We start from the raw sequence: 17,048 nt of genomic DNA, 5'->3' as shown, positions 1-17,048 counted from the left end.
GAGACCTCTGCCACCGCCGACGCCGACCAGGCTTTTCCCGATGGTGCCTCCTAGCGACAACGAGGTGGAGGGGCCGAGGGAGGGGGCTAGGTGGGTGTCGACTAGGGTTCGCCCAACCTCTTGCAGGAGAGGCGCGGGACGAAGAAAGGGTTTCTCACTACTCCTTTTCCAATGACAAACTTGAAAGACAGATGAGATGAGCCTAGGAGGCACTACAACCAAATAACACATGAATAATTGTCTATTGACTTTTTTCATAAAGTTTTTAATAGTCGGCTATAGTTTGGTTATAGCTGTTTGAGCAGGGTGTCGTTAAATATCATTTATGTACAATTATACAATAAAGTTATGCTGGTTTGAAGGGCCAGTGCTATTTGACATAATCCGCTATTTAAAACTATGCTCTTTATGCACTGAGTGAACCAAATTGACTGCCACTTGCAGTCAGTGAACCAAATTGACTGGCAGCTGCAGTTCACTGTGGCCACAAAACTGAAGCGGATTAGTGCGGCTGATCGCCCGTCCTCATATTTGACTTTGCTCATATATCAGTCGTGTCTGATTTTTCTCTCATGTGGCTTATCCGTCGTCAGTCGCCACCGCCTCTCTTTGAAACAAGAAGCTTACGCAGGCCACCATTATATGCTCTATATAGTCTATTTACCCACCTAATCCACTAATTCTGTGGGCATTTTTTTTCGAGTATACGCCAATGGCGTACCTTAACTTTATACTCCCCCCTCCGAAAATACTTGTCATCAAAATGGATAAAAGGTGATGTATCTAGAACTAAAATACATCTGGATACATCCCATATTATTTATTTTGATGACAAGTATTTCCGGACGAAGGGAGTAGAAAAGAGAATAATATATACAAGAGATTACAATTTCGCTAGTTAGGTGTCACTAGTTCTGTGGGCTTACAGCCAAGATAATGAGCCATTATACAGTCATGAAAACATACGAGAGGATTTGACCGTTATTTTCATACACCGACCACAGCGACGCCACCGCAGTGTGACGCAACGTACGGTGCCGTACAGCCAGTAAACAATTCAAACTACGGATATGCTTTCCTCATCCTACGTCAGGTAAACATTATCAGTGCATGACGTGCGTGATCTTATTAAGCCAAGATTGTATATATATCTTGCAGTATTTTTCAAAAGAATTTTCTTTTAAAAGGAAGGGTGAAAACCTCGCCTGTGCGTTGACGGATGCGCGAAACCTTATTAAAATATTTGGCTACATGTCTTCCTCTCCCCATCGAGCGGCGATGAGGAACACATGCGCCATGGCGTTCTTGATTAATTATGGATGCTAAATCAGACATTGCTTCCCTCAGAAGCAGACCCCGCTACCCTTAGGTAAGACAGGGCATCACAACAGATCCGCCATGTGCAAACTTGACTATGTTCCACATTGATTAATTAATAGCCTTCTTTTGTCAAACTGTAATTAATTACATAATTCATAGCCTCGAATCTGGTTTCATTAACTGATCTACTCGTGTTTAACGAGGGCATCAAGTACTCCTAGGATTTATAGTTTGGTTGCAATGCCCCGTCAGTTTGCTTGAACTGTTGGCGGCATTTCTTTTCTCCATACACCTCCCAATTCCCAAATGAGAGTTCGGCTCTGTTAGGGCAACTTCAACCCGTCGACGCAATTGGATGCAGCTTTTGTGCGCTTTTGCCTGTTTAGATTGGTTGAGTGGACGCGTGAGTCCGGTTTTGATTTGGTCCATTAGTACGCATAACTCAACCGACACATTAGTCCGTGTGGTCTTCAAAAAACTACAGAATATTTAAATATTGAACATGCAAATTAATAAAATGTTTAAATTGGCAGCCAAAATCCACTTCAAACATAATTAAACATTAATAAAAGAACTGCCTAGCGGCCCTAGCCCGCAGCCCTAGGCGTCGTCTCAGAGTCGGAGTGGGTGAGATCGAAGAACACCGGCGGCTTAGCCCATGGGAATGCCCGTTCATAGGCCACCGCAGCCTTCAGAGTCTGCTGCTTGATGACCCCAAAATATAGGTGATCAGTTGTAGCTTTTTGATAAATATAAGAGTGTCGAACCCAGTGAGGAGCTAAAGGTAGAATTAATATTCTTCGAGGTTCTTTCGACCACCGATACAACTCTGCACACACCAACGCTCGCTTTACCTAGAACAAGAAATAAAACTACTTTACGTCAATAAAAAGATAGCTTTGCAAGATAAAAGTTAGTTGTTTTAGTAGAGTTTTTGGAGAACAATGAGAAAAAGGTTTGTCCCTAGGTATTTAACAACTGACCGATAATCTTTATTACAGTTTTATATGAGGGAGAGGCTTAAGCTAACATATTTTCGGTTCTTGGATCACATGTACTTATGGTTGAAACTCTAGCAAGTATACACAATTATTAAAGATCATCAAGTAAAGCCCAACCATAGTATTAACTGTGAAGTCCCCTTTAATCTCATAGGAACAACTCACTTACTCGGGCTTAGGTTTCTATCACTCCCGCAACCAATTATAAGTGACCCTGCAATAAAACCATTATAAGCGAATTATAAACATATTGCAACACACTACAACGGTAACCCCGCACGTTTATGCGAAACGAAGGACAACATAGGACAGCACCAAAAAAATACAACTCAAACCAATCATGATCACCAATCAACCCATGGAACGTAATAAACTGTGACTATATCAGTTCTCGTGATTTATTTTCATTTACAATATAGAGTTGTTGGAGGAAAATTTAAAGGAAGTTTTTTCTTTAGAAAAAGTGTTTTTGCCATTAGTTTCAATAACTTATGAATATCAAATGTAATTCAGAAATCGACCATTGTGACATGGGTTAATTTCACCAATTAGTCAAAATCAAATGTAATTCAGGACTTGCTTATAACTCTTGGAGGGTGTGCGCCCCCTAGATAATTATGAATCACTTGAGAGCCTTCTTCATCTCCGTATTGAAGGATTCAAAGTTTTTGATGGCTCAAAGATTGTTTACTTTTGTCAAGATCCAGCCCTTAATGAGGCTTCTTGGTGCAGACCATGGTGAAATATATTGATTGTGCTTGGCCGACCACCTGATGAGTGAAGCAATAGGAGTCCTTGTGATCTTTGAACCATTTGATTTGAAGCATGCATCACCATGAAGTAGAATAACACCAACTATATGAGCCCGGGAAAAACATCGTGAAGCTCCTTGTGTTGTATCCATTAAACTTAACTCCTTACTTTCATGCAAGTTTACATATTCCTCTACCATATTGTTTGTAATTTTCTTGTTAACTTTTACTATTGAATTAAACGGTTCCAAATCTACGTGTCTTCTCAACAAAGGCGTAGAACAGAGCCATCCCAAACCTCTGCAACTGTATTATTTTGTTGATTGCAACTACAAACAACTCCCAAAATTGCACCCCGAGGGATCAATCCCCAATAGAGATGTCATGTCAAAAGTTAACACTACAATCATTTCCAAATTTCCATTTGAAATAACACTTAGAGGCAGACAAAGCCCATGTTAAGCCCTTCCAAAACAGATAATATACACCAGGTTTAGACCCAAAAAATGTCGGGTTTAGGGGTCCCATATTTAAAATCTATAAGTTTTTGCCAACTCTTATCCCCCAACAACATATCTATTCCCCCATGAAGGCAACAAATCCAAGCTAAAATCTCACAAATTAGGAACACCCGAACCACAAACTTTTTTCTTGCCGCAAGGCCCCAATGGGCTACATGACATTTGTAAACATCTCCAAGGTTGCCAGTGAGTCATTTGACAAAAAAATAGCATTCGCGACCCATTTAGGAAACTTGATAAGCGACATTAGAGAAGCAGGGATGCTATCCACACAAGTGCAAAGTAAAATCAACTTCCCTTTAAAATAAAGGTATTTTTCCGTCCAGCTAGATTTTTTTGATAATTTTCTCAATAATAGGCTCAATTCTCTCTCTCTCTCTCTCTCTCACTCTCTCTCTCTCTACTTAGTTTATTATACTGCAATGGGGGTGAGATAAGCTGGAAAGCTACTTGCTCTCAAATTCTCTCTTTTTTTAGGGTACTCTCAAATTCTCTTTACTAGTTCCCACCACACACCAAACTTGGAATTGGGAGTAAAATCAACTTCCCATGCCTAATCCCCTACCAAACTCCCACATGTTAACTCCAATTCCATTTCCCCATTGTAGCCAAACACGTTGTTATGAAAAAGGTGGTGGGGTGAGATGTGTTTTCAAGCTAAGAGAGAGATAATGTAGAGATGAAACATGTTTTGCTTGAAATATGGGAGGTTTCTGCTCTCTTGGATAAACGTAGAAAGACACTATCTCATTTTGTTAATATTCTTATAGAGGTTTGAGTTGGAAGCGGTATGTTCGATCTTTTGAGATATTTTTTGTATGATGCCACAAGCATTAAACAACGTGCAATATTACCTGCAAAAAAACACGCAAAAAAATCCTCTATAGCTATACACCAACATTTAACTCCTCTAGGAATGTGGATTTTAGCTAGTTTTGTTAAAAAAAAGGTTGTTTACCACATTTCATGAACAATGAGAAGAATAAGAATCTCTTTTATAGGATATTCTAAACATTGAACACTTACGATATAATGAAATCTTACTACTTATGCAAAATTCTGCTAATGAACCTTGAACACAACCACAATTTTATCTAGGAATTAATCCACCAACCTCCAAATGTTGATAGCCTGCTAGTGATTTTTTTATGTTACCAACCTCCAATTTAGTGGATCTCCAAATGCTACCTGTAAACAACAATATCACATGGCGCAAGAATAGTCCAATCATGCAGACTTCCTAAACCCTTACGACATTCAGTTGAAAGTACACTCAAGTTTAAGTCAGTTAGCAAACCCTTCCATACGAATAAAATTTCATGATCCTTGGTTAGCTATCAACCGCCTAGATGGGCAAGACCTAGAGGTTAGAGATCACCAAAAATGATTGCCGAGTCATGAAAAAACCGTTCCTCTCGACATCGAGTGCTTCCAGCGTGTCTGATCTCAATATCCTTCACCGACAACACCTCATCCAATCGATTGGCGTCCTTTTGTAACAAGACGGGTTCAGCATCAGCCCACCCCTGAAGCTCTTCACTCGACAACCGGTGCCTTTGCTTTCTTCACATGCTTCTTGCTAGTTCTTTGCATTTTTCGCTTATCCCCATTGGCATCTTCTTTCTTTTGCTCCGTGTTCTGAGTAGGATGTGGCCTCTTCTTCAAAAGTTCAGAATTGCTGAGTCGGGAACCATATACCATCTTCCGGACAAAGAAGCCCGCGACATCTCCATTGTCACGCTTCAGGAGTACTGATTTTTGGAGTCGCACACTGGAGTCCTGAATGTTTTAGCAAAAGTATAAAGTACAAACGTTAATCGTGTGCCGCTGCATGTGTCAGCAATTCAGACTGGTGCTATCCAGAAATTGAGTTGAATAAGCAAACTATGGTAAGGAACCAAACTATGATGTCACGCGTACCTTAGTCTCTTGGCCATCTAATTCATCAAAGGCTTTATATGTCTCATCTATGTCATTAAAAGAAATACACATAGAGTAAAACTCGCCTCGAATCCTTGAATCAATCTGTTGAAAAGGAAAGGGAATAAATCACTAATTTATGCATATAAGTTTATCAAACAAGCAACAAAAGCTCTGAGAAAACCTTCTCATCGATGCTGGGATTCCCAGAGAAAAATTTAAGCAGCACTTGACAAGGAAGGTAGACTGGAATTCTTTGAGCAAGCAACTTCATCTGGTTAGGTTCAGGTACCTAAGAAATAAAAACAAATAAGTCATGTTGCAACTTGAATAACAACGGGAAGGACTAAGAACTTCCTTTCAACTCTTACACTATTCTCCGCAATTTCGATGGGATCATTAAATCCATGCTTGAGCTTTGCAGTAACTAGATTCATCGCAGCTTCTGCATCCTTCAAGCAGTTATGTGGTTCTCCGTCTTCCCGAACGGAATACCCACAAACAGACTACAGGCACAAAACATAAGTAAACAATTTAGCATTCATAGATACATACCATGGGTTTTCTATCTGAAAATCTAAGAGGACCGGCTTGCAGCACCAATAGGGAAAAATAAACCAAGAAAAGAACGGAAGTATCTTGTAATTTTGAAATCAAACATTATTCTAGACAGTTTAGGGGGGCATGAGATCCCAAAGGAGTACTTTTATGTCATTATATTTGTCTTGCGTGCACAATGTTTCTCATTTAGCAGAAGCGAAAACACTGCTATATGGTGCCCCTGTGACCATACCTTGCAAAGGCTGTTCAAAGAAGCTGATGAAGTAGTAGGTAAATTCGCATACTTAAAGATGTATGCCGTATCAATGACTCGACTGTAATCAAACTTCAGAGCTGAAATCAGAGAGAGGAACAATAGGACCTTGAGTTAAATGTTATCTAAGAAAAAAACATGCCTAACAAACACAATAGAAGCACTGAATATAACTACTTCAAGAAGATCAGACATGATCCAGTCACACCTTACCATATAGATCTCTATATAAGCTATGGCCAACCAAAATCTTTCCTTTGGCCAATATTTTCTTCAGTGATTTCTACAAAAGAAAAGGACACAAATATAACTCACAAGAAGGGGAAAAAATATGCAAGATGTTCGTACAGACAACATACCTGAATATCAACTCCCTCGCAAAAAAAACCTGAATATCAAGTAATGAGCATGTGACTCCTTCTAAATCCTTCTTAGATACACCAGTGATGTATGTCCTGTAATCTGCAACAGCTTTGAGGGGATTTACAAGTGTATCCAACTTCACCTGGGAAAAAATGAATGTTAGCGGGACTGGATAAACAAATCTAAATACACTTTATTTAGCAAAACAATATGTTACCTCCAGTTTTTTTTTTTTGAGTTTGTTGTCTACAACACATACTCGGACAACAGCTTCTGTACCATCGTGGCAAAGGACCATCTCACAGTCAATTGCCAACATGGCTCCAGCGTTCATAGTACTAGAAACTTTTCCTATCCGCATTACTTTCCACCCCTGCAAATAAGTAATGCCAATTATTTTTGGTAGTGGAGAAGTTGAAATATTCCTTAAAGACATCATTTGGCTTGGTGCACGAGTTCGTCAGCCCCCCCCCCCCCCCCCCAATTGGCTTGGTGCCACGCCGGCGCAGGAGGCCATGTACCTCGAACATTGGCGGCAGCTCCGGCTGGCGGACAAGCGCGCAGATGCCGAGCAGCGCATGCAGAGGAAGCGGGAGGAAGAGGAGGAGGAGGAGCGCGCCTGTGTCGCTGCATTGTCTCCGCCGAAGGAGGCAGCCCTGACGGTCTATCAAGCTGCCTTCGGTTGGGCCGGGACAGTGTGTGGTTGTGACGGTACGCTTTGTAGGTCTGGTGAAGCAGCTGCACCATCCATATTCCCCACGCAATCCAAGATATTATTCCTCGCGCCTATTTCGTTTCTCATTCATCAGTGGTTATTATTCATCTCGTCAACTCAAAACCCAGCGTGTGTCTGTTTTGTTAGAATTAATTAATTATGTTTAATTAATAGGGAATCTACTTTTGCCTAAACACCGTGCGGTTGCATAGCAAGGGACGTGTCTCTCTTTCAAACCGTTGCATCCCTGTGATTAGCAACCGACATAGGATATGGCTGTTCGAACCGTCGAGTCTGTTCGACGCATCTCTTCCAGCCATTTATAAATTGTACTCTTTCTACCAATCAAAACAAGTTGATCTTTTCACTCAAAACACGTTATCACGCACGCTCTGCCGAGAGCACCGAAAGGCCTCGCCGACGGTGAGATGCCTAACCTTGCTTTTTCTTCCTCAGCCTCATCCGCCAGGATGGCCGCCGTCGCCATTTCGCCGCCCGTCTCCATCATGGAGCAGGCGGGCGCCGTCGACTTCACCGGGCCGTACACCGCCTCCGCCGTTTTGGACGTCGTGGCACTGGACAAGGCCACCATGCCGCTGGATGTGGCCTCCGCGCCCCTGGACACGGCCATCGCGCCGCTGCTCGCGGCAACCACACCCCAAAGGTGGACAGCCCCGCTCGCGCAAGAGACGACATTCCCGAGCCCACGCTCACGGCTCCCCTTCGGATTCCGCCTCCGCCTCCAGCGCCGGCTGATGGGCCATGGACGTCAAGATCAGTCTTGCTTCCCGTGAGATAGCGCGTGCAATCCAGGACCCGGAGACTCCTCTACCGGCCGGAACCACGCCGCTGACCGAACAGCAAAACTATGCAGCTTTATACATCATAAGGCATCATATTCACCCAGATCTAAAGTCTGAGTACTTAGAGGAGGAATCTCCCAGTACTCCGTTTCTAGCCCTCAAAACAAGATATGAACAGCAGAAGGCAGTTGTCTTGCCAGAAGCACTCCATGATTGGACTGACCTTCGTCTTCAGGATTTCAAGTCCATCGATGAGTACAACCACAAGGTTCATAAGATAAGTTCTAAATTGCCTTTTGCGGGAAGGAACCTACTAATGCGGAGAAGATAGAGAAAACTATAACTACTATGCTCCCTTCGGACAGGATCCTCCAGCAGCAATACCGTGCTCGCTACTATACTGTCTATTCTGAGCTTATTCATATGTTACTTCAGGCTGAAAAGCATGATGAGCTACTCGCTAAGAATGGCTCTCAACGCCCAGTTGGGGCACAACCTTTACCTGAAGTTCACATGAATGTCACGAATAGACAGAAGTTTGATGGTGCCTTTAGGGGCAATCAATCAAATTTCCAGAACAAGCGAAAGCGCATTAGGAATAGGAGGTCTGGGAACTCAGACAAGGGAAAAGGCACTGCAAAGCCCAAGCATGATAAAGCTCATCTTTGCAACAAGTGTGGATGCTACAAGCACCCCACTGACAAGTGCAAGATCCCAAAGCATCTGGTTATGTTGTACCAGCAATCTCAGGGACGCAAAGCACCTCAAGGGAAGAGGTTCAAAGCCAACTTCAACCTTCATTCAGACAGCGCCAATGGAGCCGGTAGTTCGCACGATGTTCCTTCTAGACCGAGCAACACCATTGTGTTCCATCAGCCAGAGGACCTTGCTGACACGGAGAACATGATGATTGAGTATACCTCAAATGACGTGTTTGGAGACTTCTACTAGTCCCACAATCTCCTTAGTGATCTATTTAGCTATGTCCATTTGTGATGTTGTAATAAGAACATAAGTATTGTTGTTATCTTTATATTGTATCAGCACATTTGATATAATAAGATTTTAATTGTACCAACATATTTGATATAAATAAGATTGTATTCTATGTATTTACATGAGATTTTCTTATTGAAATAGTTCTTTGTCTTATATATAGTTCTCTACGGTGACAATCCGATGGAAGAGGAATTATGCCTTGTGGATAGTGCAACCACAAACTCCATACTGAGGGAGATGAAATATTTTCAAACTCTGAAAAAGATGAATGGAGATATTCTAACTATCGCTGGACGTGATACGGTAATCGTTGGCACTGGACGTGCCATATTTACCCTCCCAGGCGGTACACAAGTGAAAATTGAGGATGCTTTGTTGTATCCCGACTCATCACGTACGCTGATCAGTTATCGAGATATCCGTAAAAATGGCTTTCACATTGAAACCCATGAAGACAACAAAGAGGAGTATCTACTCTTCACCAAAGATCACGGATATGGCAAGCAGGTACATGAAAAAATTCCTTCTCTATCGTCTGGTTTGCACTATACGTACATCAAACCCGTAGAACATGTTGCATACAAAGTAATTTTTCAAAATGTTGACACATTTCAAACCTGGCATGATCGCCTAGGCCATCGCGGGATCAGGATGATGAGAAAAATTACTAGCAATTCCATTGGTCATAATAAGCTTGAGTCAAAATTTCCTCAAGACTTTGTGTGCACATCTTGTGCCATGGGAAAGCTAATTTTGAGGCCCTCCCACCTCAAAATACAAGTTGAACCACTTCAGTTTCTTGAACGTATTCAAGGAGACATTTGTGGTCCCATCCAACCATTATCCAGACCTTCCCGGTATTTCATGGTCTTAATTAATTGATGCATCTACACGATGGTCACACGTGTGTCCTCTATCCACGCGAAACCATGCATTTGCCAAGATAATAAGGCAAGTAATTAAGTTACAAACCCATTATCCAGAAATTCAAATTAAGACAATTCGCATGGACAATGCTGCAGAATCATCTGCGCGTGCTTTCAGTGATTATTGCCTGGCCCTGGGGATTGAAGTTCAACACTCTGTTCCATACGTTCACACACAAATTTGGCTGAATAATTGATTAAGAGGATCAAACTCATTGCAGGACCTTTGTTAATGAATTGCAACTTGCCAACCTCTTATTGGGGTCATGCGGTCCTACACGCTGCTCACTTGATACAATTGAGGCCTACTGCATATCATAGTACTTCCCCTCTGCAATTGGTACGTGGAAATCCTCCTACCATTTCCCGTCTGCGTAAGTTCGGATGTGCTACATACATCCCGATCTCACCACCACAGCGGACATCCATGGGCCCACATAGGAAACTGGGGATCTATGTGGGGTACAAATTGCCGTCGATTATTAAGTAGCTAGAACCCCTTACCGGGGACCTGTTCACAGTCCGTCACGCTAATTGTATTTTTAATGAGGAACACTTTCCGGCATTAGGGGAGACTTCAAGTACCAGAAAGAATGCCCGGAAATTGATTGGAATGCTCAAGCCATTTCGTCCTCTGATCCACATACACAAGAGACTGAACTCCAAGTTCGGAAAATCATTAATTTGCAACATCTTGCAAATAACCTGCCAGATTCATTTACTGATCTAAACGGTGTTACAAAGTCCTTAAATCCGGCCAGAAATGTGCCCGAAAGAGTGGGGATGCCAATAAAAACCACTCAACTCCCTGTTCCTAAAAAGAGAGGGAGTAATACGGCTTCTGACCTGGAACAAGCTTCCAACAAGCAACAAAGGAAATCGAGGAGGAAAACCTCAGAGTCAGTAAATGCAAGTCATCTCAATGTTGACAAATACCTTATGGGTAGTATACACCCAGTGGAAGGGCAACCACCACAACCTAGCTTCAGTTTGCACACGCTGGCTAGGCCATCGGAACACCTAGACTTAGGCGTATTGGTAAATCATGAAGAGTCACTAGGGGTGAAGGAAATTTCCATCAACTATATCGATTCTGGAGAATCTTTCAATCGTAAGTCTACGACTGTCGACATTTATTTTGCTGAAAAAATTGCAGATATCCTTCTCATTGATCATGATCCAAAGACTATCGTTGAGTGCCAAAAGCGCTCCGACTGGCCTAAATGGAAGGACGCAATACAAGCAGAAATTGCCTCGCTTAGCAAAAGAAAGGTATTCACTGAAGCAATACTGACACCTCCCAATGTTTTCCCTGTCAAATACAAATGGGTTTTTCTCCGGAAACGGAATGAGAACAATGAGGTGGTGAGATACAAATCAAGGCTCGTAGCACAAGGGTTCACGCAGAGATCCAACATTGAGTTCAACGAGACATATTCTCCTGTAATGAGTGGAACCACTTTCCGATACCTTATATCTTTGGCAGTGCAAAACCGTCTATCTATGCAGTTGATGGACGTCATGATCGCATACCTTTACGGGTCACTAGATTCAGACATGTATATGAAGGTTCCTGACGGAATCTCTATGCCGAATACAAGCGCAAAACGCAACATGTATTGTGTAAAACCGAATAAGTCATTATATGGCTTAAGACAGTCGGGACGGATGTGGTACAACTGACTTAGTGAGTTCCTTCTTCATACAGGTTACTCCAATAGTAGTGATTGCCCATGTGTCTTTATCAAAAAGTCCTCTATAGGATTTTGTATCATTTCAGTGTACGTCGATGACCTCAACATCATTGGCAACATATAAGAAATTGATGAAGCACGCAATCACCTAAAGATGGAATTTGAGATGAAGGATTTGGGTAAAACCAAATTTTGCTTAGGTATTCAACTTGAGCACCTTCCCTCAGGAATCATGGTACACCAAGCTGCCTGTATCCAGAAAATATTGGAGAAATTCAATATGGACAAATCCTACCCATCTAAAACTCCCATGGTGGTTCGCTCTCTAGACGTAGAGAAAGAGCCGTTCAGGCCAAGGGACGATGGAGAAGAAATATTGGGACCTGAGGTTCCATATCTCAGTGCCGTTGGAGAGCTCGCGTATCTTGCAAATTGCACGAGACCTGACCTTGCATTTGCAGTGAATCTACTTGCTAGACATAGCGCAGCTCCCACTAAACGTCACTGGTCTGGAGCCAAGAATATCTTTCGATATCTCCAAGACACAAAGGACCGTGGCCTATTTTTTCAGTTCCAGAGAAATCAGGACTCTAATATGATTGGATACGCAGATGCTGACTATTTATCTGATCCCCATAATGGTAGATCACAGCCCGGCTTTGTGTTCCTACATGGTGGAACTGTCATATCATGGAAGTCTTCTAAACAGACTCTGGTGGCAACATTTACCAATCATTCTGAAATAATTTCATTATTTGAGGCATCACGTGAATGTGTGTGGCTTCGCAGAATGATAAACCACATACAACAGTCATGTGGAATTGGTTCTATAGAATCACCTACCATTATCTACGAAGATAATGCGACTTGTGTTGCGCAGATGCAAACAGGATACATCAAGAGTAATATCACTAAGCATATTTCTCCTAAGTGGGTTTTCCACCATGAACTTCAGAAAAGTGAGGAAATAAACATCTTGCAAGTTAAGTCATGTGAAAACCTTGCTGATTTATTTACCAAGTCTCTACCAAATACTACATTCCATAAATATGTTCATAGAATTGGTATGCGACGACTTCGGGACTTGCAAGTATCAGGGGGAGTTTCTCCCTGAACTATTCCTGTTTAAAAACATCATATTGTACTCTTTCTCTTTGTGAGTTTATGTTGCAGGTTCTCATCAAGGATCCTATTGAAGAATTTTTGAGAAGGATCTTTTCGAGGTGATGATACTACAATGGACAATCTTAGGGATGATGATCATACCTAGACAAGCGTATGAATATTCTACATGGACAAGTGTAGATTACGGAGAGTATTAGAATTAATTAATTATGTTAAATTAATAGGGAATCTATTTTTGCCTAAACACCGTGCGGTTGCATAGCAAGGGACGTGTCTCTCTTTCAAACCGTTGCATCCTTTAATTAGCAACCGACCTAGGATATGACTGTTCGAACCGTCGAGTCTATTCGACGCATCTCTTCCGGCCATATATAAACTGTACTCTTTCTATCAATCAAAACAAGTTGATCTTTTCACTCAAAACATGTTTGTCTGTTTGTCTGTCCGTTTGTCTGTCTTTCCCTCCAATCAAGAGCTAGAGCCATTTCAGGTCATTTTCTATTGCTACGTCACCAACTCGCCGGCTTTTCCGTTGCATGGTTCTATTTAACCACCACGGATACCCACCTGTATTCTCCTCCTCACTTCTGTATGCTTCGTGCTTTCATCTGCCTCTTCCTGCTCAGGTATCTAGCTTGCTCGTTTCTGGTATCCATGTCCAACATGTGTTTGTCGCGCCGTCGGCTGCCGGTGGAATTCAGCTAATTTGCTTATTTTTTGTACGTGCGTAGAGTTTTTCGTCCGGGGGAAGGGGGATCCATCCATGGTGATGATGGGGCAGCTGGGGAAGCTGGTGGACGGGCTCAGGTCCAAGATGCGGGCCGGTGGCGGCGGGAAGAAGAAGGCGGCGGCGGCGGCATACCAGCAGATGGGCAAGACGGACAGCATGAGGGTGGAGATCAAGAGCCGGCAGGCCCAGAAGCTCATCGCCAAGAACCTCGTCGCCGCCGACTCCATGGGCCGCCGCAGGAGCAGGAACAAGCGCTTCTTCCTCGCCTTCTGATCACCAGAGCTAGCTGCCCGTCTTCTTCTTCTTCTTCACAAAGAAGAGATGCCCTGCCCTATGTCCTAACCGGTGAAGTTTAGTGCTAGCATATGCGTACGGTTGCATAGTGGATGTAAAGAAAGCAAACAGCAAAGCCCTCCGGCCGCTACCACCCGTAACCCCACATGCGAATGATGTAGCCGCCGCACACAGTTGGTGATATGTATCTATCTATCTCTATCTCACCCGTAAACTTGCTCTTCCATTTAGCTGTGAAAGAACTTCAACCTTTGCAAACTGGGATCAACGTACGTTTGTTCGGTTAAATTGTATTCCTTCTGTAAAGAAATATATAATCGTTTTGATCACTTTTTATCGGTTTGTGCCATTCGCTCAGCAGTACATGTATTGTGTCCGTACGGACGTACAAGTACCAGATGTATGTATACAAGTTGTGTTTAGTCGTGCGGAATGGCTTTACGTACGGTTTCATTGGGTAAGCTGTTCCTTTCCAAGGATAAACTTAATTAAGAAAACTGATGAGATGATCCCAAGAAGTACTGCGATGGAATAACACATGAATAATTGTCCATTGGCTTTTCACTCTTTACGCGTGCAGCCAGTGAACCAAAATGACTGCCACTTGCGACCAATCCTGCTTTCCATCATCCATATTTGACTTTCCTCATGTCTGACTTTTTTCTCATTCGGCCTATCCATCACCCCCTCCCTTTGAAAATAGAAGCAGCTTAGACAAGCCACCATTATATGCTCTATACCCCCTAAGGGCATCCCAACACGCATCGTCAAAACGCCCACAACCGACCGGACCAAGCGGTCCGGACGCACTTTGTTGCCATCCAACATGGTACCCAATCCGTCCGCAGGTTTTTTCGTAAATTGGACGCAAATCAGAGGGCTTTGCGGGCATCCGGACCGCTGCCACATACGCGTTCGTCCCCAAGACCCAACCATAAAGATACCCCGCGTGAAGCGGCTGCCACGCATTCGGTCGGCGCCACATTCATGCCAGCCCAGAGCAGACACGACCTCTCACTGGAGCCGACATTGCAATGGCGCGCCGGCCGAGAAACCTGCTCTGACGCCTGAATTGACAACGCCCGCCGCTTGGCCTGGCCGGCACCTGCTATTTAAATGTGCCCTCCCCGCCCGACACAACCAACACTGCACCACATCCACCATGGCCACTAGCTCTAGAGCGATGTGGGAGAGTCTCTCGATGGAGCAAAAGCAGGAGTCCGTCGGCATTGCACTAGTAGAAAAAGGGTCAAATGTGAGACACATTAGTGCCGGTTTGCATTTGAGCCGGCACTAATGTGTCCATTAGTGCCGGTTCAAACGGCTAGGCGGGAGGAGATCTTTAGTACCGGTTCGGGGCAAACCTTTAGTACCGGTTCATGCCACGAACCGGTACTAAAGAGAATGGGGCCTGGCCAGCACCTTTAGTACCGGTTCGTGGCACGAACCGGTAGTAAAGAGGTTGTGGCAGGCTGTTCTTAGTCCCACCTTGCTCCCCTAGCAAGATTTTTAACATCTTAAATATGTTACTTCTCAAACTATCACAAGCACTTGGTCTTCATTGAACTCTATGTGTAGAATTTGTGGTCGCAATATGAGTCTTCACCGGTTTCTAAACCGTTGAGGACTCATATTGACAATTCAGATTGTACACAAAAAGATCATTGATAATCAATGTATTTTTTTATGATAATCAATGTTTTTTAAACTTATTTAAACTCCAGCCTATTTTTGCGTTCAGTATGCATCATTCAAAGCGACGTCATCAATTTCCAACACGTTCTGACATCATTTGCTGTTTTTCAGTCATTTACCGATTTGTTTAGAGAGCTAAATGACGGTGAAATTGAAAATCACTACAAAATGAACTCTGAAAATGTTGGAACTTGGCATGGTATCATCATTTCACCCGCATAGCATGTGCAAAAGAGTAGAGAGGGTCACGGCGAAAACTGGACGCACCTCGTGTACAAACTGGACAATCTCTTTCGGAGTATCAGGGTTTCGGACGAGAACTCATCTGTTACACGGGCACTTCAATGTTTTTTAAACTTATTTGAACTCCAGCCTATTTTTGCGTTCAGTATGCATCATTCAAAGCGACGTCATCAATTTCCAACACGTTCTGACATCATTTGCTGTTTTTCAGTCATTTACCGATTTGTTTAGAGAGCTAAATGACGGTGAAATTGAAAATCACTACAAAATGAACTCTGAAAATGTTGGAACTTGGCATGGTATCATCATTTCACCCGCATAGCATATGCAAAAGAGTAGAGAGGGTCACGGCGAAAACTGGACGCACCTCGTGTACAAACTGGACAATCTCTTTCGGAGTATCAGGGTTTCGGACGAGAACTCATCTGTTACACGGGCACTTCAATGTTTTTTAAACTTATTTGAACTCCAGCATATTTTTGTGTTCAGTATGCATCATAATAAAACAGAAAATAAATAAAACAGAAAAAACAAAAACTATATAAAAAATTACTAAAAAATAAATAGCAGAAAATAAATAATGCAGAAAAGAAAAAAACTATATAAAAATTTGTTATATTCACAAAGAAGCTAAATACAGCAAAAAAAAACTACTCGGAAATAAATAGAAGAAAATTGTATAAAAAATTGTTGGGGCGCTGCCTAGTGGGCCTGCCAGACCTAGGGTTAGCAAATACAGGCCCACAAGGGCCAGCAGGCTCACAGGGCAGCGCGCCGAAGTTAGGTCCAGAAGCCTGCTATATAGAGAAGTTCGAAGAAGCAGCCGCGGCTGGGTTTATAAACCAGTGCAGCTGCCCTTCGATCGGCGAGGTGGGACTAAACATTGTGCACCACTGGTGGCAACGCACAACCATTAGTAACGGTTGGTGGCTCCAACCGGTACTAATGCGTGGGCCTTTAGTACCGGTTCAAGCCACGAACCGGTACTAAAGGGGCCGTTTCCCGCCGCTTGACCTGACGAAAATTGGCCTTTAGTACCGGTTGGTGGCTCCAACCGGTACTAAAGGCCCCTCCTATATATATGGCACTTACGAAAAAATCAGTTTCATCGACCCACTTCTTCTCCAACTTCT

The 17,048-nt window shown here is 43.0% G+C and overlaps 2 protein-coding genes across 2 annotated transcripts; one reads left to right on the top strand and one right to left on the bottom strand.

Annotated features, from left to right (window-relative positions):
• Positions 1 to 5,130: 5,130 nt before the first annotated feature.
• Positions 5,131 to 7,651, bottom strand: LOC123050358 (small RNA degrading nuclease 1-like). The gene is made up of 10 exons (XM_044473165.1): positions 7,644 to 7,651; positions 7,213 to 7,429; positions 6,899 to 7,064; positions 6,717 to 6,799; positions 6,542 to 6,611; positions 6,308 to 6,408; positions 5,886 to 6,020; positions 5,699 to 5,806; positions 5,515 to 5,619; positions 5,131 to 5,373 (listed from the first exon to the last, which is right to left on the bottom strand). The coding sequence occupies exons 1-10, from the start codon at positions 7,649 to 7,651 to the stop codon at positions 5,131 to 5,133; spliced, it is 1,236 nt and encodes a 411-aa protein (XP_044329100.1).
• A 6,052-nt stretch (positions 7,652 to 13,703) lies between these two features.
• On the top strand, positions 13,704 to 14,192 carry LOC123050357 (uncharacterized). Its single transcript, XM_044473164.1, has one exon. It carries the CDS (start codon positions 13,717 to 13,719, stop codon positions 13,954 to 13,956), a length of 240 nt encoding a protein of 79 aa, XP_044329099.1. The 5' UTR covers positions 13,704 to 13,716; the 3' UTR covers positions 13,957 to 14,192.
• The last annotated feature ends 2,856 nt before the right edge of the window (positions 14,193 to 17,048 follow it).

Source organism: Triticum aestivum, chromosome 2D (assembly GCF_018294505.1).
Source record: "Triticum aestivum cultivar Chinese Spring chromosome 2D, IWGSC CS RefSeq v2.1, whole genome shotgun sequence".
NCBI lineage: Eukaryota > Viridiplantae > Streptophyta > Magnoliopsida > Poales > Poaceae > Triticum > Triticum aestivum.
This window is presented reverse-complemented; position numbering and strand designations above follow the sequence as displayed.

What these genes read in the sequence shown, in the direction of transcription:
- LOC123050358 (XM_044473165.1), bottom strand. An exon ending in AAAACTGGAGGTAACATATT is followed by an intron (nt 6,800 to 6,898) that starts GTTTTGCTAAAT and finishes ATCCCCTCAAAG; the next exon opens with CTGTTGCAGATTACAGGACA. An exon ending in CTTTGAACAGCCTTTGCAAG is followed by an intron (nt 6,021 to 6,307) that starts GTATGGTCACAG and finishes TTGTGCCTGTAG; the next exon opens with TCTGTTTGTGGGTATTCCGT.
- LOC123050357 (XM_044473164.1), top strand. Translation starts at nt 13,717, where the DNA reads ATGGTGATGATGGGGCAGCTGGGGAAGCTGGTGGACGGGCTCAGGTCC.